This window comes from Hemibagrus wyckioides, linkage group LG14 (assembly GCF_019097595.1).
Source record: "Hemibagrus wyckioides isolate EC202008001 linkage group LG14, SWU_Hwy_1.0, whole genome shotgun sequence".
NCBI lineage: Eukaryota > Metazoa > Chordata > Actinopteri > Siluriformes > Bagridae > Hemibagrus > Hemibagrus wyckioides.
The window spans coordinates 740209-766518 of record NC_080723.1 but is presented as its reverse complement, the minus strand read 5'-3'; the positions used below and the strand labels follow the sequence as shown (position 1 = coordinate 766518).

General features: G+C 39.0%; 2 protein-coding genes across 3 annotated transcripts; one reads left to right on the top strand and one right to left on the bottom strand.

Annotated features, from left to right (window-relative positions):
* Positions 1 to 3371: 3371 nt before the first annotated feature.
* fancf (FA complementation group F) lies at positions 3372 to 4871 on the bottom strand. Its single transcript, XM_058407622.1, has one exon. It carries the CDS (start codon positions 4695 to 4697, stop codon positions 3672 to 3674), a length of 1026 nt encoding a protein of 341 aa, XP_058263605.1. The 5' UTR covers positions 4698 to 4871; the 3' UTR covers positions 3372 to 3671.
* Positions 4872 to 5652: 781 nt separating this feature from the next.
* Positions 5653 to 26272, top strand: LOC131364459 (growth arrest-specific protein 2). Of its 2 annotated transcripts, XM_058407623.1 has the most exons (8): positions 5654 to 5843; positions 10802 to 10969; positions 13187 to 13311; positions 17558 to 17699; positions 20186 to 20249; positions 20337 to 20499; positions 20659 to 20766; positions 25212 to 26272. In XM_058407623.1, the coding sequence occupies exons 2-8, from the start codon at positions 10822 to 10824 to the stop codon at positions 25419 to 25421; spliced, it is 960 nt and encodes a 319-aa protein (XP_058263606.1). In that variant the 5' UTR covers positions 5654 to 5843; positions 10802 to 10821; the 3' UTR covers positions 25422 to 26272. The 2 variants fall into 2 exon arrangements, with proteins under 2 accessions (XP_058263607.1, XP_058263606.1); XM_058407624.1 differs by lacking the exon at positions 10802 to 10969 and having other exon boundaries at positions 5653 to 5843.
* Positions 26273 to 26310: the final 38 nt, after the last annotated feature.

Genomic DNA, 26310 nt, shown 5'->3' with positions numbered 1-26310 from the left:
TAACCCTTAGCAAAACCTCCTCTCTTATTAAAATGACATCTTCCCTAGATCAGGTTATTTTTGGGGATCTGTGATCTCTTTAAGGATAAACCTGCAGGCACTGTCTCTCTCCATGAACCCTTTCAGTAATAGCATAAAATAGTTGTTGTATTGTTTATGTTTTTGACAAGATATAACTTAAATTATAGACTAGAATCTGAATATTGTATGTGAGTATTATTAATGGCCACTTGAATAGAGAATTCTGTCATGTAATTAAGAAAAAGGAAACCTATCATCTAAGCTTTATTAGTGAATGTAATGCAAATACATTAAGATTTTCACATCATTTGTGTATTTGTTAAATACAGTATAATTTATTTTTTGATATTTTAGAAAGACTCTACTGACTCTACTTTTATTTATCCCGACAGTGTAAGCATTCACTTGCTCCAAACTATACAGATTGCAGAAATGTAAACATTATTATTACATGAGGCATGGGAAAATTACATTCGGTGAAATTTAATTATGCAGTTTTATTATTTCTTTCTTTGGTATTTTGGTTTGTAAAAATAATTTAATAATTGTGATGAAGTGTTCTTCTCCACAACTGTGACTAAGTTAGTATTTTCACATGTCCTTAACCGTTACGTGACAAATTAGCATACCTAATAATCTGTCAAGCTACACATACTACTATAAGCTTCAACTCTTCTGGGAAGGCTTTCCACAAGGTTTAGGAGTGTGTTTATGGGAATTTTAGACCATTCCTCTAGAAGCGCATTTGGAAGAGAAGGCCTGGCTCACAGTCTCCGCTCTAATTCATCCCAAAGGTGTTCTGTGGGGTTGAGGTCAGGACTCTGTGCAGGCCAGTCAAGTTTTTCTCCATCCCCTCTCTGTGGTAGAACTGAAGCAACATGTTTTTGTTATGCAGGAATAAGATTTCTGGATTGAATTGCTCTGGGTTTGTGATTTCAAACGTACAATGACAATACATCACCAACATCTCTATGGTCAGGTCAGTCTCATTTACTGCTGCTGTGGTGTGTCTGTGATGACAACTGTGAGTGCAGGCCTTCAACAGCAGAGCTGCTTAATGTGTTTTCATCTCTACAAGCTACTCTCAGTGCTATGTGAGGAAACACTGCAATAAAAGTGCAAAACAGAAAGAATGTGAAGAACACCTGATATACCAAAAGCAGAGCATGGGAATAAAGCACTAGCTGTTGTCTTATTTTAATCACATAAGCGGTGGGTTAACATGTGGTCACTTCAGTATTATAAGGTATAATCCTCACAATACGTTTGAGTGCACAACATTTCCACTTCAGAAACTCAGACTAACTTGATCTGAGTGACATTGAGAGATATCTTCCTCAGATGTGACAATTAGCTTTCCCTTCCTTTTCCACCCATTCCCTGACTTTTTTAGTTTCTGTTTCACCTCCTTTCCGTCTGACACTCTATCCAGTGATGTGTGAAGCTGGGTAAATATATAGAAGAGTGTTGAAGAGTGATAAGTCAGTACTAGACATGCAGTGCAGCTGCTAATTACAGTGACGCTAAACAGACATGAGTCACAGGTCTAACGATCTGCAAGTCAAATCCATCACTACCTCAAAAACTACACATATGAACTGCTCCAATGTCTCCCATTTTTCTATTCCTATAAATAGACTTATCTCTATAAACTCATCATAACTTATCATCATAGCTTATAGTGTTGATGAATGTGTGATAGACGATAGACCTTCATCATGAAATATGTTTAGAGTTTCATGTTTAAGACAAGGAATTTGGAGAAATAGTGTTTTTTGCCAGGAATGTTGGAATGTGAAAAAATCACACGATACAAACTTAACCTGAAGCTTGTTCTTGTCCAGAGAAAACCCTGATGAAAAAGCTCCTCTTAGTTAAATGAGGAGGAGATGACAGCTGTACATGGGAGTGTGTTTGTCTGTGGTTTAGTTGTTTTATTCTATTGTGGATAGATTGATAGATCTCGCTCTCCCTGCTGTAATAAAACTACTGACCCTCGATTAGGCTCTGCCACTGGGGTTTCATCACAGGCTTAACAAGCCGTGGCCTTGTCGGTTTTTCCCCTCCTTTTTCTTACGGAGCATTGTGATTCAATGAAGGGCCTTGAATTATAATTAGACGTGTAGTGGGAGGGGATTTCATTACTGAAAATAATTATTTTCATCAGTTCTCATGGTGTCAGATAATATGCATGGTTATTTAATCATTTGCTGTCTTAATCCCAAAAAGGTTTTTTTGTGGAAGATGAAGGTGACCAACTCTCTTTATATCTTACTATATTCTACATGGTTAATATAATTGTAAAATTCTACATGACCTAAGACCAGCCTAGCAGCTGTCATAGTCCTGGGAGATCTCCTTCAGTAAAGCTTTAAACACATAAAACTGAGAATGGAAATGTCTAGGCCCATTGATATGAAAGCTTCCAAAAAGGCTGGCTCAATGAATACAAAATAAATGTAAAAATTATGACTGCCAAAAAACAGTCCCTCATGCATTCCTTCTGCATCTCATCAGCATTTCCCTAGTTTAAGCGTGCTACATCAGTGTTTGCACTGGCCTTCTGCTGCTGTCTCTCTACATACCGGTGCTGAGAATACAGGTTTCCATGGTTTCCAGGACGAGAAAGGCGAGAAAGGGGAAGAAAAAAAATTCCATTTCATCTGCAAGAGTCAGAGATACAACACCAACTAAAAACCAGGCATTCTATCTGTTACAGAACAAACATCATTATTTTAATTCGCTGTGTTCAACTACTGTCATTGTTCACTTTGTCTTTCTGAAATTTTACATCTAATGCACGGGTCCACATCACACGTGTAGCTCTATCAGCATTAGTGCCACTCACTTGTCTGAGCTCCTCTCTAATAAAGTGTAATTATCTTAATCACAGTCACTGACCCAGTCTCTGGTACAAGATTCAGAAAAGCTAATAAGTGAAGAACTCATTTGACTTAATGACTTAATATCGAAATCTCATAATGGCTGAACTGCTTTATTCATGCTTCATGTTAACAGCAAGCTGATCTGATTGTGGATTTCTTGACTAGATTAAGTGACCACATAAATCATTAATTACTCAGTGTAAATGCGCTCTCTCTCTCTCTCTCCTGTCCTAATCTGTGAAAGTGAGGAAATCTAACTAGATCACGGGTCAGTGTATCCTCAAGGGACCAATTTGGGAACTCGGCACGTTCACCATTCAGGCTTTAGTTTCCACTTTAGATGGACTCGGATGCCGAATGCCAGCCGTTACCAAGGCAACCAGTGATGCCGCCATCTGTCACAGCACTTAATCTTAATTAAGAAATGTGGAAGCAGACACATACACCAACTTAAGAGAAATAAGATGTGTTTTAAATTTGATTTGCTATATTTCAGGTTATAAAACAACCTGGATAATAATTCACAATTTCATTCAGCATAGCTGTTGGTAAGAAATAATTACGTAAATAAAACTGATCTTTTATTACATTTAATACACAGTCGAGATTACGGCATGTGCTGTTCTGACAGATCATTCAGTAATCCTGCGGCTGTTTAGTCAGAGAGAAAGTGTAGATCTGCTGAAGAGCACTGTCTCCCCCTGTCTGCTGTCTGGTCACACCACTGACTTCATTTTTGTCTGGAGCAAGCGAGAAACACAGCTTTCACTTGAGCTGCACTAGCAGGTCTGTCCACACACTCAGTCCCTTGACCTCAAAGTCTCCATCAGCCTGTTTAAGAGCAACCAGCCATTCCTCTGTCTCATCTTTTAACGGTGAACCTGAGCTCCATAAGAATTTAACACGTTCGGTGAGTGTCAGAAACGACACTGTACTGTCACAAGGCTGTGTCCATAACCCGTTGCTCACGTCATACTCCAAGAAGGAGGCTGACCTTTTTAAACTGTCCCAATAAGCAAGCCTAAATTTTGTCCATTGTTGAGAAAGTCTAGTGCACAGTTCAGGAGGTAAAGACTGACACACGCTGTGCAGCAAGCCATCATGTCCTTCTAACCAGTCAAGCAGAAAGTCTTGAGCTGCAGTGTTTTCACTCGTGGTGTCTGTTGACAGGAGGGCAGCTGCAATAAGTGCCCCCAAGCTGTCCGGTCCTTCTCTACTGTCCTCCAGCAAACAGTTCAGTAATTTTGTAGCATAGTCCAGGTTCCCTGGTTGGCTCAGTATGGCCTGAACGCGCTGTAGGAGCATCATGCCGTGAACGTGTGTTCCAGCAGAGAGGCCAGAATCACTCTTCCGGTTCACTGTAAAGTCTCCCAGAAGTTTACATGCTGACCTGCACGCGCTGAGATCACTCAGGTCAACTCGCTGGTCACTTTCAGCATCTTCAGCCAGTCCAAACTTGTCCAAAAGTGATTTAATAACAGGGTGAGGAGTCGCGGGGTTTTTCAACAGACCAGTAAGCAGCCTGTGGCGACACTGCGCGAGGTCTGACAGAGTCACACACCGATGACCGGCAAACGTGTGCGCGAGCAGCTGGTTAGTCTCGCGCAGGCGGCTCTCTAAAGCGGCACGGACTGAGGGGTTTGTGAGGAAGCGAGTGTGAAGATGTTCACAGTATTGTGCCCACTGAAATGCCCTGTCCACTGTCTCGCCGTCCCACTCAGTGACCATGTCGGTCTGAGAAACGGCAAGCAGCTCCACGGAGCTCTCCAGGTTCTGCAGAACAGCCTCCATGCGGCGCACTGAAACTACTTAAACCTGCATTCTGTAGCTCAGGCGCTTCACACAGAGTTAAACAGCGATAAGAAGTGTAGAAAAGAAAAAGACTAAAACCAAAAGAAAACACAAACACGACGGTTAAAGGAGATACACGACTATAAACAGAACAGAAGACTCCCGCCGGCTCCAGCAGTGACGGATTGTGTGACGTAACCTGGCGCTTAAACTGGTCTGCTTTTCAAAATAAAAGATTTAAAAGATGATTATTTATAAATGAATAAAAGATCCATACAATATTTTATTAATTATGATTAATTCGAGATTATTAAATGGTTTAATTCTAAAAATATATTACTTTTAAATCTGTATGTGATTGTCTTAATCTCGTTCTCAGTTCAGGTCTGTGTATTAATACTGGGTTATTGTACAAGTCAGCTAAAACACCCAATTAAGTCATCATTACACCTTATTGATTTTTTTTTTTTGACAGGCATGAAACTAGGTGTAAGTTTGGGAGGAATATATTTTGTGATACGTGAACCAAGGCCTGCTTACATCGCAAAAGGGTCGTTTCCTTTCTATTCAGATATAAATATGCAATTTGCAGTGGAAGAAACTAAAAGACACATGCCCGCTGGATTCATTTCGACAGGGGGCGAATTACTGGAGCAGATTTAACATGATCCATACAAATAACTTCAGCTATCAGTACACTCAATAGGTTCATATGATATATGATGTCACGTGATAAAATATTTCCGACAAATAATGTGGTTAAAGACAAAATCAAGGAACCACGGACAGTATATATATATATATATATATATATATATATATATATATATATATATATATATATATTATCAGGCGATTTGCTGAACAAATGATTCAAATAGAAACTGAGATCGTTCCATTCCATTCTTTCCGCCGGAGAGTCGATTCTTCTGAATCAAAGAGTCGGTTTTAAAGATCGATTCGTGTGTATTGGTGTCCCGGGTGCAGCGCGCGGCGCGGGGAGTTGTGTGATGGCAGGACCGGAGCGCACCGGAGACTAGAAACGGGAAAACCACAGCCACCGTGCAGAGCTGAGAAAGCATGACCATTGCCACACGGATAGAAACCATCAGGACACAGCTTTCTCCCAGCATTACGTTTCCGAAGGTGAGTCCAAAATGGAAATAGTTGAAGAGTTGAACTGGAGGGATAAACTTGACTCTTACATTTTCAACTGCACTGATGTAACATTATTATTATTATTATTATTATTATTATTATTATTATTATTATTATTATTATCACCACATTTAATTGATTTCCCTTTAACTGAAAGCTTAAAATAAAAAGATGACAATTAGATATCTTCCAGTCACAATTGGATTGATGGTTTAAAAATTTTATTAAATTATTTTCATTTGATAATGTGAACCCGTGAGGCCAGAAGTCTTCACCTGCACTGACATTTTATTTCTCCTCTATATTCTGTATTTGAGATCAATAACACACGTCTCTTTAACCTATTGACTGGATTCTTAAAGTGGAATTGTGTAATATTGCAGTTCCTATCAGGAGAGGAGAGGAGAAAGGATTTAGGAACTTTATCACTGTCTGTGTAATGAACCGTGTGTCACACGTGTAGTTTCTTTATAAGAGAGAAAACCAGACACAGCTATGGAGAGAGTATGAACTCAACAGCTTTAAAATATTAAAGCTGTTGTAAAAACTGAGGAGACGCAATGTCATGCACACATGCTGTACTGAGAACAAAATATTTAACTTTTATTTGACTTGTTTTTATTAAATCCAGCAGACAGTTTCACATTTTACTTTCATCTGAGCGATTAAGCAGTTCTTGTACATTTGGCAAGCAGAATAAAGACAGAAAGCTCAGTCAAAGCACTTCTATTCAATCTGTTAAGTTCTGCTCTGTCAGGTAGAGTCATATAATACTAATGCACTGTCAACATCTCAGTACATGTCTCTGCAAACGTACTGATGATTTCTCTCTCTCTCTCTCTCTCTCTCTCTCTCTCTGTCTCACTCTCTCTCTCTCTCTCTCTCTCTCTCTCTCTCTCTCTCTCTCTCTCTCTCTCTCTCTCTCTCTCTCTGTCTCACTCTCTCTCTCTCTCTCTCTCTCTCTCTCTGTCTCTCTCTCTGTCTCACTCTCTCTCTCTCTCTCTCTCTCTCTCTCTCTCTCTCTCTGTAAAAGTTTTCTAAAGCAATTAAACAAGAGTTCCAGGACATCTTTGAACCAACTCCTTCTGAAAGTTAGAGAGAATAATCAAAGTCATAAAGAAACACATAATTTGCAGTGGCTCATACACAATACAAATGCCCACTGTTTATTCTAACCAGGTAACCAGGTAAGATTTTTTTTGTAAAAAGGGGCAATAGATATTTATGCAAGTAAGCTAGCCTATAAACTATTTATACATTTAAAGAAACCACGGTCTGTTTTATATTGTTGTAGGCAGATTGTGAAGGGCAGTTGGGAAAGCAGAAAGAAAAAGACATCGGGGTTTGTTCCTTTGGGAATGACACAGCATTCAGCTCATGTAACTGAAGCAGTTCTCTTGTGAATGAGAGCCTTTGTTAGTTGAGCTCAGCATCACAGGCTAGGCTGTAGGTGTACAGTATAGTTTCACCCTTTAACACCAATTTAACTAATCATTATGCTATGAGCTTTATGCATACAGTTACTCCGTATGTATACAAAAAGAGAAAAAGTCATCTATTTATTTTCAAAAAGTTGTTTAATGGCACAGATGATTTGTTTTCTGTTGCCTTTCCTTATCATGGACTCGACCACACACACCGACCTTTCCTCTCTAACTCTGCCTCTGTGTGCAGTGTGTAAAGGTGTTTCCTGTGGCTCAGTTGGTTTTTATCTGAATACACCATTCGATGAACACCACAAGGGTAAATATTTAGTATGTGCTTCATTCATATGTTCTCGGAGGAGTCGTACCACCACACTAGGTTAAAAGCAGACATAGAGGTAACTGTAATGGCTGGACATAGGTAGTACAGGTTATGTATTTGAGGAATATGAGTGCAGTGTAGTATTCACTGATGGGTCTTTCTGGTAACTGACACGATGACAGTTTTTGTTTGCTTAAGGTGGTTTCAGAAAATCTTCCTGCAGTATTGTTTATCAGTTTAAACAAAGATTTAAAGGATGTAGTCATAATAATAGCTGTCATAATATTTCTTTTTATCATTGTTTGCCTTCGGATATTGTAAATGATTTCAGTCAACTAGGTTCTGCACTTTATAGACAAGAAAACTGTCGGCACTGTCTCTTTTGTTTTTGTTTATTTGTTTATAAAGAAGGTGATGGCAGTGTAATTTGGACCGCATGGACGACTTGGCAAGGTATCATCAGGTGCAAAAAGAAGCTGATGCTGTATAGAACGACAGTTTTTAATAAAGTTACATACGTCTTGTCATGGGAAAAGAACTTGTCACTGCTTTGTGATGGTGTTAAATGACTTGCTGTACACAGCAGTACAAAAGCCCAGGGATTTGTGTGTTTGGGAGTCACACCAGTGTGCCAGAACAGAACGGAACCTGGCACTGCACAGTGTGTACAGCCTTTCAATTCCTGAGGTCAGTTGTCCTTTGAGAAACATCTCGGATCTCTTTCCCTGTTTTTTTCTCTCTCTTGCTCTCTGTCCTCTCCCCTTTTTTCTATGATTACCTGCATGAAAGCGCTCCTGTGTAGCAGAAGGTTGTGGGAGCATCAAGAGAGGCTGGAGAGTAAGAATGCCCAATACCCAGTGTCATAGATTTAACTGTAACCCATACCAGTGATGAAGAATAGCAAAGCACATAATGTTCTTTATTCCCAGAGAATCAAATAGCGATGTAGGTCATTTCAGTTTCCTTCTTTCTGCTGTGTGCCATGTGAGCGTTGCTGGTGTACAAAAACACAAGATGTCACACTTATATTAAAGCACACCATCTGGCTATTTAAAGACTCAGAAGTATTTGCAGAACTTTCTATGAACCAAATGACTGGGATCAAATCTAATATAGTTATTATAAGAAACAAAAGGAACAGCAGATAAATAGAGAAGCTGGACTAAAAGCACAATGCCACACTTCCAGTGGTGAGGCAGCAGACCTTAGGACCAGATTTTCTGGTCTAATTATCAGGAAAAACCTTGAACTTGTGACGGTCTGCTCCAGTCAAAGTCTCATTAGATATAAAAAGTTATAATATAAAGTTTTAACATACTAGACTCACAATTCACTATTAGGCATGGTCCATTAGCTGAAGGTAGTAAGTGACAGCCTTTGGTTGTTTTAGGGCTGTAGGTTTGTGCTTTATGTTGGGAACTCTGGGAATTTATTTATTTGTAGTAGTGGTAGATATGTGGTTAAGGCTCTGAAAAAGTCAGAAGATAAGTTCAAATCCCAGAACTGCATTATATACTATTTACACTATAGTCATTTACACTATAATTTGCTTTATACAAAAGCATCTGCCAAATGAGAGAAGATGGGAATATCTGTTCTCAGTAAGAAACAGGCACTGAATAAAAAGAGATACAGTACTTTTAAGCGACATATTCATCACATGATGTGACTTAGACTTTTTGATCCAGTAGAATCTTCCCAGGACTGAGTGGCCTGAGTAAGTCACAACTTCCTCTGAAATTTTGTGTGAGAGTGTATGTTCATGTCAGTGTTCTTCACACAAGTGTGTTACTGTCTGAGGGTCATTTAAGTTTGCAGAGAACTTTCCTTTCCTTCAAAGTAAGCATTGTTGGATCCTGACCACAAAATGACCCTTTTATAAAAAGAGCTTGAGACCTAACCTGGAAAGTGATGAGAGAACTGTGAAAAGAGGCTGAGTGAATGATGAAGGAGGAGTGAGAGGATGATCAGAAGAAAGAAAGGCTTAGTGATTGCCATGAGAAAGTGAAATGATTAACTGAAGCCCTTCATCTTTGTAAAATCTGTGAAAATCGGTGAAACCTAAACTCTGCCTTTGACATCTGAAACTCCATGGACAGACTCTGTTTTGGACAGGTAAAGCTGGTGGAGTTTTGCTGATACCAGTCTGAGTAGTATAAAGTCTGTGAATGAAATGTATGTAATTTTTTGGAAAATTGTTGTGATTCAATAGTTTGTCTAAATCCTTTTGAGAGACTTGAACATACAGCTCTGGAAAAAAATAAGAGAGCACTGCCCAATCTCCAGATGTGAACCCTATTGAAAACCTCTGGAATGTCATCAAGAGGAAGATGGATGGTCAATCACCATCAAGTAAAGCTGAGCTGTTTGCTTTTTTGTAAAAAGAGTGGTATAAAGTTATAAAGTTCCCCAACAGCAATGTGAGAAACTGGTGGAGATCATGGAGCCAAAACATATGCAGATTGGGGTTATTCCACCAAATACTGATTTCTTAAAACAATTTGTTTACATATGATTTGCATTTTGTTTTATTTGAGTTATTAAAGCTCTGCAGATACTGCATGGTCTTGGGTTATTTTGATGTGTTGTCATTTCCTTTAAATATACACTCTAAATAACAATAGTTATATATTTTGAATTTAGGAGCAATATTAAAACTCTTCATCTCACCAATACATGTAAGTGGAAGAAAGAAATTCATTATTTTGCGGTGGTCTCTTATTTTTTTCCAGAGCTGTATAATTGAATTAAAACAAGTATCTTGGCTTCTGAGTGGCACAACAGAAAAACATCTGCTCTATTGCCAGAAGATGGCAAATTTGAATCCTGAAGATGCCACAGCCAGCCATGGTTGAAAGCCAGGGGAGCAAAACTGTCTGTTCTTCCAGGGTGGGAGGGATGGCATTACTGTCACTGTAGTCAGTTGCAGGCATCTGTGAGCTCATGAATAGAGGTTCTTCCATATACCCTGTGATGCAGCATGTGCAGCAGTTGGCTCAGAGAAAGCATGTGTTAGGCTTCACCCCACTGGTCATATGATAGGGGTACTGGCTGGTTGGGAGGAAAATATATCTATAAAATATATGTATATTCAGACAAAGAAAAAATATTGAATAAGACATCTTTGTTCTTGTCCAAAGCTATTAAAATACCAGTTGTACCTTATAGTGAATATCTTTAACAGCCTTCTCTGTTTTTAGGCCAGTAAAAAAGGGCAAGCATGTGCAGCTCTCTGAGTCCAAAGCAGCACCCGTTTGGCCCAGGCCTCACTGACCTGCAGCAGTACAGTCTGTGGTTGGCCAGCAGACATGAAGCCAGCCTGCTGCCTATGAAGGAGGACCTGGCGCTCTGGCTCACCAGCATGCTGGGTAAGTAGGGAACACTGTTGGTTGTGTTTAGTTAGTGCTGGCAGAAATTTTTCAGAAACTCATGACAAGAACAATGAAATATTACCAAAAAATTAATGGAGGAAAAAAGAGAAAGAAGACAACATATTTAAGTCAGAGGTGCCTGATTATACGGATGGTATCTAATATTTATTTCTTTATGAAATTTGCATTCCTACAGTAGCCAGGGAGGGCTACTCCTGCAGGAGGTCAGATGATTCTCATTGCTTACAGCATGTCCTGTTGTAGTGTTTACCTTACTCATAGTCACATGATCATAATTATTCTTTTTGATGCTGTGTATGGAGCACTGCTAGACTTTTACCCAGATTCATGTGTTTTTAGCACCTGTCTCTTCATATGTCTCGTCTTCGTTCTGTTATCTCTGACTGGCTGAAGGCCTGATGATTTTAAATCGCAATGGAACTGTTGAAGTTATTATTATAACTATTAGTATGCTACTATAACATTCTGGGCAGCACAGTGGTGTAGTGTGAAACACTGGTCACCTCACAGCTCCACTTTCCCTGGCTAGATCCTGAGCTCAGGTAACTGTCTGTGTGGAATGTTCACCTTGCGTTCTCTGGTTTCCTCCCACCTTCTAAACACATGCTGGTAGGAGGATTATTATGGATTACTGTGATTGTGTGTATGCATGGTGTGCTGTGATGGACTGGTGTATCCTAGGTGTGTTCTCATTTCAGTAAGGCTCTGGATTCTGCACAACCCTGACCAGGATAATGCAGAAAAATGACCGAATTACATCTTGTACTATTGTGCCTGTTTGCTCGTAGTTTAAACAGTTCTCAGCATTGCTTTGGTGATTTTGACTGCACGGAAGACCAGTAGTGATTCAGAAGTATTGCACAGATATTACGAGAAGAATGGGGGTGTGTCATGATTCTGGCGCATGTGTGTGTGTGGTGTGGGACGTCAGTGGAATGTCTGGCAGTAGGCAGGTTGCGAACAGCCAGCAGAGGCAGAAGCAGTGCTGCTGGTCTGCCTGGAGCTGATGGAGAAGAGCAGTTACAGTGGACCACACAAGCACCACAACAAACCACACTCTCCTCACTGCACTCATCTTGAACCTTTGCATTCATTAGTGGTGTGTGGCTACTTCTAATGCGATGTGAAAGCAGATATCTGTCTAAAAACTGTGTAAGTAGCATGATGTACGAGTACAGCTGAAGTGTCTGTGACTGCTTAGTAGGAGCTGCTGTGCAGAATAGGCAGATTTCCTGTCTGTGTCTCAGCTCTAGTCTTATTTATTTATGCTGTCACAGTGCTGCTGTTTCACAGAATGAGGTGTGATTTGCTGTAGAAATGAATTAGAGTTAAACTGGATTCATAAAGCGCTTAGTTTGATTTTGAGGTGTCAGGTTCATGTTTGTAATAGAAACTCTAGCTGGAGGCTGGCATTTAGATCTGGTTTTATATCGTGGTATAGAGTTTATTTTGCTTTGCTATGGAGAGAGCATAAAAGGGACTCACGAAAACTGAGGGGATTTTATAAACTCTCTACAATTTCTCTTTCTGCTCCCCATTCTTTACTTACCACATTTGGAACTCATTAAAACATCGAACCCCCCCCCCCCCACACACACACACACTGCACCCCTCTGTTTCAGAAACAAAAAAAAAAGATTACAAAAATATACTCTTTCCACAGCACCCCCTGCCACCACCTCCTATTTCAGAGTGATCTAACTGAGAAGGAATGGTCAGCTGGAAGCCAGTCAAAACCAGCAGCCACATGTTGATCAGTATAGTATCTGTGTGTGTGTGTGTGTGTGTGTATCTGGGCTACTATGCAAAAAGCACCCAGCTGTTTTCTGTTGAGGGATCACCACTGCTGTGTGTGCTCTTTGCTCCGGACTGGAACAAGTGTTAATCAGTTAACGTCAGCTATCTGCCCAATACTCCACGAACTTTCACAATTAAATGTTCTGACCTGCACATAGACCACTTCATAAGTCACCAATATGTGCTGTTTGATTGATTTCTTTTTTTAATGCTTTAAAATACTTTCATGACACAGACAGTTAGAAAACTCATTCCACTGCATGTGTTACTCTGCATGATTGTGCATCTGACCAATATAAATGTCATTTAATTTTGTTTAAAAAAATGAAAACAGGCATTTTTAAGGTGTTCGTTTCTGATTGTTTATATTCCCTTCCCTATCTCTTTCTCTCCCAGGTGTTGAAATCACAGCAGAGAGTTTCATGGACAGGTTAGATAATGGCTTTCTGTTGTGTCAGCTGGCCGAGACGCTGCAGGAGAAATTTAGGCAGAACTGTGGAGAACTCTCACCACCCGGCAAGGTACTATCTCTTTATTACCTCTGTTTATTTAAGTACAACACAGCAAAGACATCACATTTAGTTTTCATATAATAGACTCGAGTATGAAATTATTCTTTTTAAAAAAAAAAAAAAAAATTCTGGTCTGATTTTATTCTGTTCTGCTATAAAAGAAAAATAAATGAATAAAGAATGCACACTGAAAAATGGAAAATATCAGTGACATCTGATGTCTCTACAATTCCTGGCCTTCAAATTCCAGATCAGAAAATCACATGCCTTTCTGATTAGCATTCACATCCTCTATCTTCAGCTCCAGGGGAACCTGAAACACAGACAAAACACTGACTTATTAGCCAAATGACATCAGCATTTTTATCGTCACTGTTAAATCATGTAGAATTTCTTTTGCAGATATTTAGTGAATCAAGTTTTGTGTGCTAATGGAACACTTCACAGCAGTATGCATTTCCGATCAAACCGGGGAATGAGTAGAATAATTCTTTTTTAGTGATTCTTTTTTTTTTGCTTTATATAAATAGATTATTTTTTTATAAGCTCCAGTACTGTGACACTGCATATTCATGCCTCAATTCCTGCCAACTTGATTATTATAGTGTTTGACCCCTTTACAGAATTTCAGCTGATCACAAGTCAGGAGCAAGTCTAGCAATGTGTTCTGTGAATCAGAGTGCAGAATATTGTTGGACTTACGGCATGTCTTGGATGATCTCAGGTGTTGACAGGACAGGGTTGATTCCGACGTATCGCTTTCAGGTGGCTGATATGTGTCAGCAAAATCTAGACATAGCTGGACGTTGCTCTCTCACACAAAGACTTTTGTCTGGAATTGTGGATATTTGCCATCTCCTCCTCAGAACTTGCCATCGTGGGACGGTGAACTCGGAAAAATGCTGAGCGTGCTGATTTATACAGCGCCGGCTAACGATATTAAGGAGTCGTTAACTTTTTCTCCAGAATTCCCCCCAGATGGGAAAAGCATTAAGGGCGGTAGATTTTTGGTGGTAAATTAAGGAAATATTTCTGCTTTTGTTGGCTGAAGCCCATTTTCTTCAGAGGCTTCACAATGGTCCTTTTTTGTCGGTTATGACTCCCCGCAGTTTAGCTAATAGAGCCTCTTAAGAATAGCAGAACAGAGAAACTACACTGTTCAGGGTCATTACACCACACCACTATATCATTTGCACTCTGTGTTTAAAAAGCTTTATCTCACTGCACTGTATTAACAGTGATTTATTTTACAGGACAATTTAATGGTATATCTTGTTATTATACCTAACATAACGTAAATGTTGCAAAGCTGAAATTTCTGTGGGACAGAATTAAGATCGAGACCATGACTTGATGGAAGTTTATGCAGTTAGAGAATAACGTGTATGACCTTAAAGCTGACAATCAAAAGATCAGTGAAGGAAAAGATATTTTTCAGATCGGCAAGATGCACCACTCAGTATAATAACAAAAATTACATAAATTCCTGTAGGTTAAACAGATGTAATCATTAATATTTAGACAGTGTTGCAGTACACATCTGAGCTAAGGCCATAAAAACCTAATTGTGTATGTGTTTGGATATGGTATGGTAAACTCATACACTGATATACTGTATATATATATGTAGGTTTAGGGTTCTAGACAGAGAGTGAGCGCTTGCTGGGAATGCTTGCTCCTTCCCACGGAGAAAAGTCTGAGAGTAAGGGAGAGAGAGAGGCACATGTGTATGGAAATATTTGAGGTCATGACTCCTGAGGGACAGGATGAGAAAGAAATGGGGGATAGAATACTGGAGTCTATTGATTACACATATCACGGGAGAGTGAGAGACAAATTTACAAGCTGGGAATAGCTGGATCTGTTTTTTCCCCACATTTGTGTGATACAAGAAGAGTCTAACAAAGTGAGTTGCATTTGTTTTCTAAACTTAGAAAAGCTTACTATTTTACTTTCAATTGAGATTAAGTGAAAAACCATTTAGTCACAGGGTACCCTATTGTACAGTATATAACTGGTGTTAAGTATCTGGCTCAGTAGTAGTCTGATATACTGAATCTAATCCGGTTAATACACGTACATTTTCTTATCTGCACCACCAGTGTATTTTAGGCCATGAACATGTGATTTTTGACTGAGCCGTCACTGAAAATCAGACACCAACTGTCTTATACCATTGTGTCTCTGAGGTCTAAACAATAAAAGCTTGAGAAAGTCGGTTCACTTCTTAACAGCGATGCCAGTTTCAGATCAGTATCGAGTTCAGATGTTGTTATTGCATTGAAAATTTACAAAACATCTATAGACACAAATCCTCCGTTCTCCCCATCGATGACCCGAAGTGACGACAAAACATCAGAAGTCTTTTCTGTTCATCAGCACAGTACAGCGCTCCTCTAGCCCTCGCTGGCTCTTTGCTTGTGTATTATGTATTAACCCTGTTCCTTAATGCTATATGTAATCTTTAATCATCTGTGGCTCAGTTTAGTTGAGATTTGTGTAGTTTAACTAGGAATATTCAGTTTTAACTATTTTATATTCTAGGGTTTCTCTATGTGCATGACCGTCTTCAAGTTAAAAGACAGCGTTTCAACTGACACAAGACTGACACGGCCATTACAAAATGGAAAATTTCTCTGAAATTGTGACCATTACCACTGCTGATTTTGGTGCAAGTTTGGGGCCTTCTTTTTGTAAAAACCTCTCTGTAGCCAAGTCATAGCCTCCAAACAGAGGCGTCTAGGATTAAAGCTAAAATCTGCCACTATGTAGATCAATTCACGATGCCCTTCACATGAGCCCTTGGACCACCAGCAAGCAGTTCTGAATGATCAGTATCAGACTGACCATATACAGTGTGTTTTAACCATTTTTTCCAAACATATTGATGTTTTATATGTGCAGTCACATACATGACCCTCAGGATGGTTGTCTTTTATGTAACCAATCAAAACAATTTGTTAGATTATTTTGAATTGACCATTCAAAAAATGTGCTAAACTGTGCAGTGTGATTTGTGGACTTTTATTTTAACATCCTCAGTATGCAGAGCTGCAGTCTTTCTGCATTAATTCCCAATCATTGTTCTTTTTTTTAATGATACTATTATATTTATTTTTTTATTTGACCATTTTCTGCGATCTGCTGGCTAGGTCAATAACTATCCATCTCTTTTTTGTTAAAAGATCTTATGTTCCAAAATGACAAATGTGTTTGTGGACACAGATCAATAAAAAGAATATTTTTGAAGTATAAATATTTAATGATGTCAATTTTGCTTTAGTTGTGTTTTTAATTAAAGGCAGAAAAGAGTACAATATTTTGCTAGAGGGAAATTAAGTCGCTTCTAAAAATTGCGTCTTGACGAATGCCAACGATTTCCATAGTAAAATGAATAACAGAAAATTTGAGATGGTGCACATTTATTTGTTGGATATTTCCCAGAGCAGTATTACTGGATGTGCATGCTGATGTGCTTGTAGGAGTCTGTGGGGGAGCAAGAGAGATTTCTGGAAAAGCCAGAGAAAAATCTGATCCATTGAAGACTGCATTCTTTCAGCATGACCTCATCGTACCTATCTCAGAGCCAGAAGCACATATCCTGTAGGCAGGCACATGCTTCATAAATCTCATTGTGGGTGAATGTGTGTGTTAAATGACATTATACTCCCAGTTCCTGGCAGTTCACCTTCTTGTCAAGCTCCCCGTTTCTCTTTCTCTATCTGTCAGGTTTAGTATCGATCACTGAGGGTTGTCATGATCTCTGGCTGTGTAACATGAGCCGTGGATGTTGGGGGAAAAAGATATCAAACACTGGACAGTGATTAGACCAGGAGAGAACATGTCCAAGCAGCAGGGTTTGAGAGAGTCGAAAGAAGGAAAAGATGGAGGAGGACAGAGGGAAGGAAAACAGGTCTAATAGTCTAACATGAGAGAATTGGGAAAAGGGGAATTCTGATGATTCAAATGGTCAGCAATTTCGAACTGAAGCCTCTTTAACGGGAACTGCACACAGTTAAAGATCTAAAGCCAGTTAATGGCAAAGATTTTGCGTCATTATTTGTGTAACATAAAAGTACTCATGAATAATGTGGGAAAGGTTTGCAGATGTGGACAGGTTTAATACAGTAAACAAACGATTCCACATTGTCGCTGTTGTTGTTTTGTGAATGGTTTAGTAGCCCCTAAGTCACTAAACTGTTTCTTTAGATGTGAAAGTCTTTTTGACTCATGACTGTAAGTTTATCTCTTTCAGCCAATCCCTAATCGGAGGATCCCGTGTAGAGAAAGTGCCCCCTCTGGCTCTTTTTTTGCCCGAGACAACACAGCCAATTTCCTGTCATGGTGTCGAGAGGTGGGCGTCGGGGAAACCTGCTTGTTTGAGTCTGATGGACTGGGTGAGTGACCCTTCCTTAGAAGACCTTTTATAAATTTTTGATTTTAGCACTTTAGCTCAGTATCTGCCTTTTTACTTACTGGCCCTCGAGAGTTTTGTTCTTTCTTTCTTTCTTTCTTTCTTTTTTTTCATTTGATGCAACAGAGGACATCGTAGTCCGGAGCTTGGTGGCATCCTCCATGTGCAATCTCCTTTTATGATGTTTCTGGCACTGTGCTAGCTTTAATAGTAGCCAGACCTTTTTTCTATGTCTAATGTTGTGGGATGATGATGTATGATGTGCTCGTGATGACGTTTGATGTGTGGGATGAAAAATTTGTGCTAAATCGAATCCAGCAGTTCTGTCTTTGTATTAATATCTAAGCCTTTCTCAGTAATGCTCACAAAACAAAAACATCTGCAGCCAGAAAAGAACTGTATCATAATTACGAAACTCTGAACCATTTGTTATACCATATTCTGTTGTAAAGATTACTGTTTTAGTATTCAAAATATTATTCTTGATATTATTAATACTTGTCCTGAGAAAAAGAGCCCTAAACTTTTTTTGACAGTTTTCCAGCAAATATTGAGATAAATCTCCCAGAACTGACTTTTTTAAATCTAAAATCTGGTGTCTAACACATGTCATTATGATTCTGACTCTTAACAATATAACTTAAACATACACCATTTCTGAAACAATTTTTTTAAAATTGTTCTATTACTGATGAAGCACACTCCATCCTACTGCTGGACACATACAGTTTTTACTACTGACCATCACAGTGGATTCTGAGAGAAGTGGAGACAAGTCACTTTGGGAGTGAATAGAGATACAGAGTGTATAGAGATGTTTTGTGCTTGGACTGCGGCACAGAGGAAGTCCTTGTGCTTCTCAGAGTCCTCACCTCAGGGCAGTTCTGGGCAGCACTGTGGCTGGCAGTGGATATGACAGAAAGAGAGAAAGAAGCGTCTCCTCCTCTCCTTTCTGTCTGGGATGGTGAATGGACTTAATTGTATCATGCTAGACTCCCTGGGTTTGTCTTACTCTCTCTCTCTCTCTCTCTCTCTCTCTCTTTCTCTCTCTCATATATATATATATATATATATATATATCTACTGCTGTAAACTTTAGGCACCTTAGAGGACAGTAAAAATGAAACTAGATTTTCTTTTAACTCAGGTTCGGTACATGTGTATAAAAAGTGCATAATAACAAAAATAAGAAAGAAAAGAAAGAAAGAATGAAAGGTGAGGTAAGGAAGGTGGGGCAGACGAATGAAACTGATTCCTCTGAATGCACATAGGTTTTTTTTTTCCTTCCGCATTGCATTTACACAGTGAATTCTTTGTTTTGTTGGTCTGTGTGTAAGCCCATGTATTTGTGTGAACTGAGCTTTGTATTTTTATGATGCAAATACTTGGCAGTGTTCATCATTCCTTCTTCAGTATTAAACGGTCTAATTGATTGAATCATTCTGGACCCTCAGATCAGTGAAGGTGATTCCATGTGCGTGAAAGGAGCTTCACATGCTAGGTTTTTGTATTTTCAGTTCTGAGTTCTGGTCTTGAGCTATTGTTCCAGGATCTCTGAGGGTTTCATTTCTGCCAACTGGCTTAATATTACAAAATATACATATAGATCTGACTGTGTAATGTTAGACATTTAATCTTATATTCATTTGTGCTTCTTTCCTCCTGCTTTATTTTCTGTTGAGTTAGATGAATGCATGCATGGAGCTGGAATTGAAATCAGGTGGGATGCTCTATGGTTTGGAGATGACGTGAAGCTCATCACGTGTTTACTGCATGTTTGCTGTATCACCTTGATCACTACTCCATCATGCGAGTGAATCATGACTAATGAGGCATGAAGCATTTAACAAAGAGCAGATGTGGGTTCTACAAGCAGGTGTTTTTCTAGGGTTAGAGGCGTCAGATTTTCATGCAACTTCCGATGCAAGTTTGGCATAAAACAGACCAGATTTTCTATTAGCATAGAAACAAAATAATTAGCATTGACACATACCTAAAAACATTTTTATTCTGTGAACTTTTCCTAAAATGGTCAGTCTCTCAGGTTTTCTGCATTCCTCTTCTTTCTGTCAATTCTCTTTTATGTAAAACTTTTAGTTGCAGGGGAAGTTCAGGAGAAGGTTTAACTTAATGATGTTAATTCATGTCGTAAGTGGAAGATTGTGAAGCAAACAGTTCTTACATCACATAACCCTAACCTGCTCAGAAACTACCGATTACATTAATGAACCTTTTAATCAATTCTGTTAACATTCTGTTAGCAATGAGTAAAATGTTGACATGTGCTTCATTAAATCTGTCCCACCGTGTGCATTTTCACTGCCATAGTGTACATACTCTACTTATTTTTCATTCATCGGCTTCTCATCATCACATTTCTGTGTTGTCGTGTTGTTATGCATAACGTTTGGGCATCTTTGAAATCCCTGGACACATGTTTAAAGTTGGTTTCTATTGTCTGGCCTCCAGTCTTGCACAAACAGCCACGTGAGGTCTGCCTGTGTCTGCTAGAACTGGGGAGGATAGCAGCTAAGTAGGTGGAATAGACTCTATAACATGTTTTACAAACCATTTGCTTTGCCTCATAATTCATTTGATGGATGGATTATTTCTATGTCAGGTATAAGGTCGAACCGCCTGGGTTAATTAAGCTGGAGAACGAGATTGAACAAGAAGAGAAAGCTCCCGAGCCGCCCTCCTCCCCCGTCTCTCCGGCCCAAGTCTCTTCCTTTAACAAAAGCTCCTCCTGCAGGAAAAGCACCGGCAAGCTCCTTGATGATGCTGTAAGTATGACATATAACTGCTGTTGTTAGCTCTGAGGAAAGCTGTTTCGTTGGAATATGCAGAATTTAACTGACTTATATTACACATAGATTGTTTGTTTGTTGTACAAATCTGATGAATAATTTAGAGACCTATAACTGAAATTGATGTTTGTTCAGGTGAGGCACATTTCTGAGGAACCTCCCTGTAAGTGCCCCAATAAATTCTGTGTCGAGCGTCAGTCACAGGGCCGCTATCGTGTTGGAGAGAAGATACTCTTCATTCGGGTGGGTGCTGTACTCTTTATATTCTTTCTGCAGTCTGATATGAGTTACTCCTGCTACTTTGATCTACCTTGGAAAATCTTGGAATCATAAAGTTCTGTCTGACTATCAGTTTTCAGATATAGAGTCCTAATGCTTTGACTCTCAACAAGGTCAAAGCAAATACAAAAGACTTTGAAGATGCTTGTTATGAAACATCACACACACACACACACACACACACATACATTCCAAGATATCAATATGTCTCTCTCTTTCTCTTCTACCTACACTAGGTTTGTTATGCAGTGCCATCAGTGTGTGTATCTCTGATCCAAATATCCATATTTTTATTTGGATTAAAACCAAAGTGGGCATGGCCTAAACCAGAAAAAAATTAAATGTTCAATGTCATTATGTTCCTGAGAAAAATGGCAAACACTGGAAATATGTCAGAGATCGAGATATCAGCACTCAACACATTTAGTTTCTTCTCTGTCCCATAATATAAACAAAATAGTAAGAGAATTTGAGGCACTGACACTCTGATCAGTCTAAGGATAAATGTATGAACGCTGTATTTTCATGTCAGTGAACATAGTGTTTTCTTGTGCCTTGAGCTTGACCTCTAACCTCCTGCTCACACGAAAGAGAACCCCCTCTTGGGTCTGGATCCCAGTCCCAATGCATAACTTTAGCTTCAACCAGCTTCCCTGAGAAAATTGAAATGAGCGATCAAGTACTATGTAAGCAAAGTAGTGAGCAATTTGGAACTCATTATGAATGATCATAATTGATATCAGGATAATAAAATCATTTCAAATCAGCTGTTCATCTCTAATCCCATTTTACTGGTTCATAGACCTCAGTTTGAGAAGCACTGATCTTAGACATATATACAAGGAGAGTCCCACAAGCGCACACATGCTGCCTCCAGACTAACTGAGATTAGTGATGTATGGCCTGGTACCCGTGGGAACTCTGTTACTTGGCAACACAAAACCAGCCCTCACACCCTGGAGAGAGTGGATGATTTAGTACAGAATATCCTCTACGTGTGAGTGTTTGCTTTCTCCCGTTATTCTCCTCAATCCTAGTTTAACAGTAATAGACAGAGTGATAATGGCCCAGTGGAGAGGAGATGAGAGTGAAGAACATTGGCCAGGCTTCAGAGCAGGCAGATAGGCTCTGTAAATCTTTAATGAAGTGGAGGCAAAATAGCGACAAGTCTGTGGGTACTGACTGCACCGGACTCAAGTATGTGCTATATTTGTACTTTGATCTTGACAGGGTTTTGATGTAGTGATGAAGTACTAAACATAGATTAACCTACTGTTAAAATGCAGAGATATTTAACAGGAATCATCTAACATTTCTGAAGGAAGACAATTTTAGACACTTCCTAGCCTCACAATGAATGTGTCTCACACTTGGTGACATACCAGACACCACTTACGTCAAACTAATGCTCGGGTATCTACTCAATAATCTACTCAGATCTCATAAGATGAATGTAAGATGTGTGTTGGATGTGCTGACATGCTCAGAATAATCCAATTAGTTTAATTCTGCTGTCTGAGACATTTTATACCGGTCAGGTATAACATTATAAAGGTGAAGTGAATAAGACTGATGATCTCCTCATCATGGCACCTGTTAGTGGGTGGGATATATTAGGCAGCAAGTCAACATTTTGTCCTCAAAGTTGATGTTAGAAGCAGGAAAAATGGACAAGCGTAAGGATTTGAGCGAGTTTGACCAAAAGGACCAAATTGTGATGGCTAGACCACTGGATCAGAGCATCTCCAAAACTGCAGCTCTTGTGGGGTGTTCCCGGTCTGCAGTGGTCAGTATCTATCAAAAGTATCCTTTAAGTCCTGTAAGTAGGCCCCACCTCGCAACTTAGAGGACTCGAAGGATCTGCTGCTAACATCTTGGTGCCATTTGAATGAATTATTATTACACAGGATGCACCTAGTGTTCAGTTTTATTCATTTTAATTATTTTGAGAGACGTATACGACTGCTGTAAGAGTGTAAGATGATTTGCATTCCCACTTGATTTGTGTCAGAAAGTTAAATGAAAAATATTCCTAAACCACAAACTCTCTTACTGTTATTTTCATATCATTTTTATAGTTTCATTTTTAGTTTTTTAACTACAATAACCATGCTGAATACCATTTAAGTCTCATTTAGGTTTAGAAAAAATTAATCTGTAAAAATAAATTGAATACATCACCTATTATAATTGAGAGGTTCTTTCTGCCAGACAGCTTTGTGTGCTGCTTAGAAATCAAGGTCATGGCATTTTTTGCGATTAAAAAAATGACCTTGAGAGGCTCATGTCTGCTACCAAATGACAGCCATGATGTTTTGTGCAATAATACACTCCCTCTCGCATCCTGTAGATTAATAAGAAGGCATAGCAGCAACACAGACCAGCACCTATTCATATAATTCAACTAGTAATTGAATGCCAGATTCTTTGAATGCCTCCCATTGAAGGACAGGACTTTGAGAGAGGTCAGGTAAGATGTCAGTCTATCTACAGGTCCATTTTTCCATGCTACATTTACTGTTGTAGACAGCAATTAAAATCTGAACCCTCGTAGATAACTGGACTGAGAGTAGGATGTGTAGGATAAAGAAATAAATAAAGTGTCATGGGGATAAAGGAAATGGAGTAAACTTTGATAGAATTACCGAACATACAGTCAGGTAGAAAGAAGCTATGTAAAGTATGTCGCTTATTTTAATAAAAAGCAAACCTTAGCTTTAGGAAACTTCAGACAAACAATTTATGGTAGTTTTATTTCTAGAAAAAGATTAGACGTATATTAGACAATACTGATAACGAGCAAATTGACCTTCACTGATAACCTTCTCTGAACATTTTAATCTGCTGACTGTACATGTGTGTGTGTGTGTATCAGAGCTCCTTCTCTCTGCTTGTTTGCTTTAAAATGTGAATGAGGCTCTCCACCCAAAGCCTATTAAGTCAGTGATGCAGAGCCTTAGGGCTTTTCCTGACCGGAGCCTTCATGGCCGCCTCTCTCCCTCATCGCGTTAAGCACCTTATGAATGTTTTATGTTATTATACCACCCGAGGGCAACATAAACACATTTCAGTGTATTGAAAAATAGGCTCTATGTTGCTTTGCTCCTTCGTCTCTCATATCATGCCACTCTTGTTGTTGTTTTTTTTTTCTTATTTCCCTTTAGCTTTCACTTTTAATAAGTTGTAACTGTTCTGATGCATGTGTGTTTTGCTGGGTCAGCTCTTTATTTCAAACAGACACCTACACCAGAGGGGAAGAATGATGGCTTGTCATTTTTTTGCCCTTTATAAAAGTTTAATAGGGTCGATCAGTGGCTGTTTGCACTTGTATGCTCATGGAACAGAGGAATATATATTGCTGTGGATTTTTCACCCTGCCACAGTGTTGTTGTGGACTTTATGTGAATTGTGTTCAAATCAAGTAATGTGCTTAACTAGCATGCACCAGATTTATAAAGTTTGAGTACATTTTAAATTGTACCTTTGATATAGTCCATTATTAAGATATTCAATAAGGCTGAAAGCATGGCTTTCAGTGTGAATGTGTTTGATGCTCTGTAATGGACCAGTGTTCCCAGTATGCACTGTGCTCTGGATCTGCAGCTTCCCTGACCAGGATAAACTGGTTATTGAAGATAAATTCATTAAATGTATCATTAACCTTTGATTCTGGTTCCTCTAAAGGATTCTTCCTGATATCATCTCAGTCAGTTTATTGTCACCTCTGGCTTGTAATTAAGGATTAAATCCTGATTTTTGTTTACACAAATAAAATTGAATTGAATTGCTATGCTATGCTTCATCCAGATGTGTCTTTCTCCTTATGTCTTTTTCTTAAAAAAAATAATAATTTGCTGTACTTACTAGCAGTTTATGATAGGTGAGGAAATGAGTGGCTTAGGGCCCCTAGGGATTCGAACCAATAAGTGAGAAGCCTTTTTTCTTATTCACCATCTCCTTATTGGATTCAAGGTGAGATTGCCATAGCACCCAGTCCTGAGAATGTGCCTTGTGGTGCACCAGGTGACAAAAAGCCAAAATTGGGGTGTGAACAAGTAAGTGGAGGTGTTGAGAGAAGAAAAGTGATTTCAGTGACTGACTGTGTGGACATACAAAGGATGAAGGTCTTAAATGTTTCTTGTTTATTAGTTTATTAGTATCATGATGCTTCATGGATCAGTAGTAATATAGAAATTTGGACTCTAGTGAATTGAGAAGGATTCTACACAAACCTTTTGTGAGATGATATGAATGTGCGTGATTTGCATGATGAGGCGTGAAGGTTTTTCGTGTTGGACAGTGATAGAACGTGGCACTAAGCCGAAGCCAGTTCAGCCTACAGTGTGTAATGCATCAAACGGTATTTAAAAGCTCTAAGCATTTTCTCACTGATCTTTCTTTTTCAATAGATGCTGCACAATAAACACGTGATGGTGCGAGTAGGTGGCGGCTGGGAGACTTTTGAGAGTTACCTGCTGAAGCATGATCCCTGCCGGATGCTGCAGATTTCCAGAGTGGAAGGCAAAGTGTCACCCATCTCCATTAAGTCCCCTAGCATCAAGGACCTGACCCCTGACAGCTACCTGGTGGTGGCAGCACACTACAGAAGTAAGAAGTAACAAAGACCAGTGACAGGTGAAGAATATGAGGAATGCAAAAGGCTTTGAGATGAAGATCATTTCAATAATGTATGGCACTAACATGTAAAGTAAAGCTATTATCAGGCATTAAGGCCCTATAGCATCCATCATGTGAGGCTCGAACCGTTAATCATTTATATATCTGATGCAAAAACATGGGGTAAAATATACTCTGGACCAAGCGATCGCAATCTCAAACTATTTCTGAGCTTTATTTTTCTTGCAAATTATCAGTACATAAACTGCTTAGCTAATTTAGCTAATTTGACCCACCATGTGTCTGGAGAGTACAGCAGGGCTGACTATTGGTTTTAATGGGAGAAGGACTGGAAAAAACAAGATTATTTTGTATATTTTTTCGACATCTCAGAATGCAGTTTGATGAGTTATAGATGACCAATAAACACTTATATCCTGGAACTGATAGATGTAGTGTAGATTATGGTGATTTTGTTTGTTCTGCTTTTTCACTTTCATTAGCCCAGATTTCTTAATATTGCTTAAAGCTGACTGCTGTATATACATTTACATTTTTTTCTTGCAGAATGACAGACATTGTCATAACTTCTTAATGTATATATTTGTGGTACTTTATCATATCTCGATATTAACCAATGCTGTTTTCTCTAGAATTTGTTCACTTTATAGAAAATGATATTCGTAAATGCTTGTAGATGATTACTTTTCTTATTGTCAGAACAGATATAATGTAAACCTCATCGTCTTTTCTCTGCACAAAGACCAATTCAACCTGAGAGCTGTTAATAGAATTTGATGTCTCTCTGGAGTAAAATAAATCAGCAAGTGTTGCAGTGATTTTATCAATTAAATGGAAGTATCTTCTGCTATTTCTAGAACTTGTCTGAGT

What these genes read in the sequence shown, in the direction of transcription:
- fancf (XM_058407622.1), bottom strand. Translation starts at nt 4,697, where the DNA reads ATGGAGGCTGTTCTGCAGAACCTGGAGAGCTCCGTGGAGCTGCTTGCC.
- LOC131364459 (XM_058407623.1), top strand. Translation starts at nt 10,822, where the DNA reads ATGTGCAGCTCTCTGAGTCCAAAGCAGCACCCGTTTGGCCCAGGCCTC. An exon ending in CTGGCTCACCAGCATGCTGG is followed by an intron (nt 10,970 to 13,186) that starts GTAAGTAGGGAA and finishes TTTCTCTCCCAG; the next exon opens with GTGTTGAAATCACAGCAGAG. An exon ending in AGAAGATACTCTTCATTCGG is followed by an intron (nt 20,767 to 25,211) that starts GTGGGTGCTGTA and finishes CTTTTTCAATAG; the next exon opens with ATGCTGCACAATAAACACGT.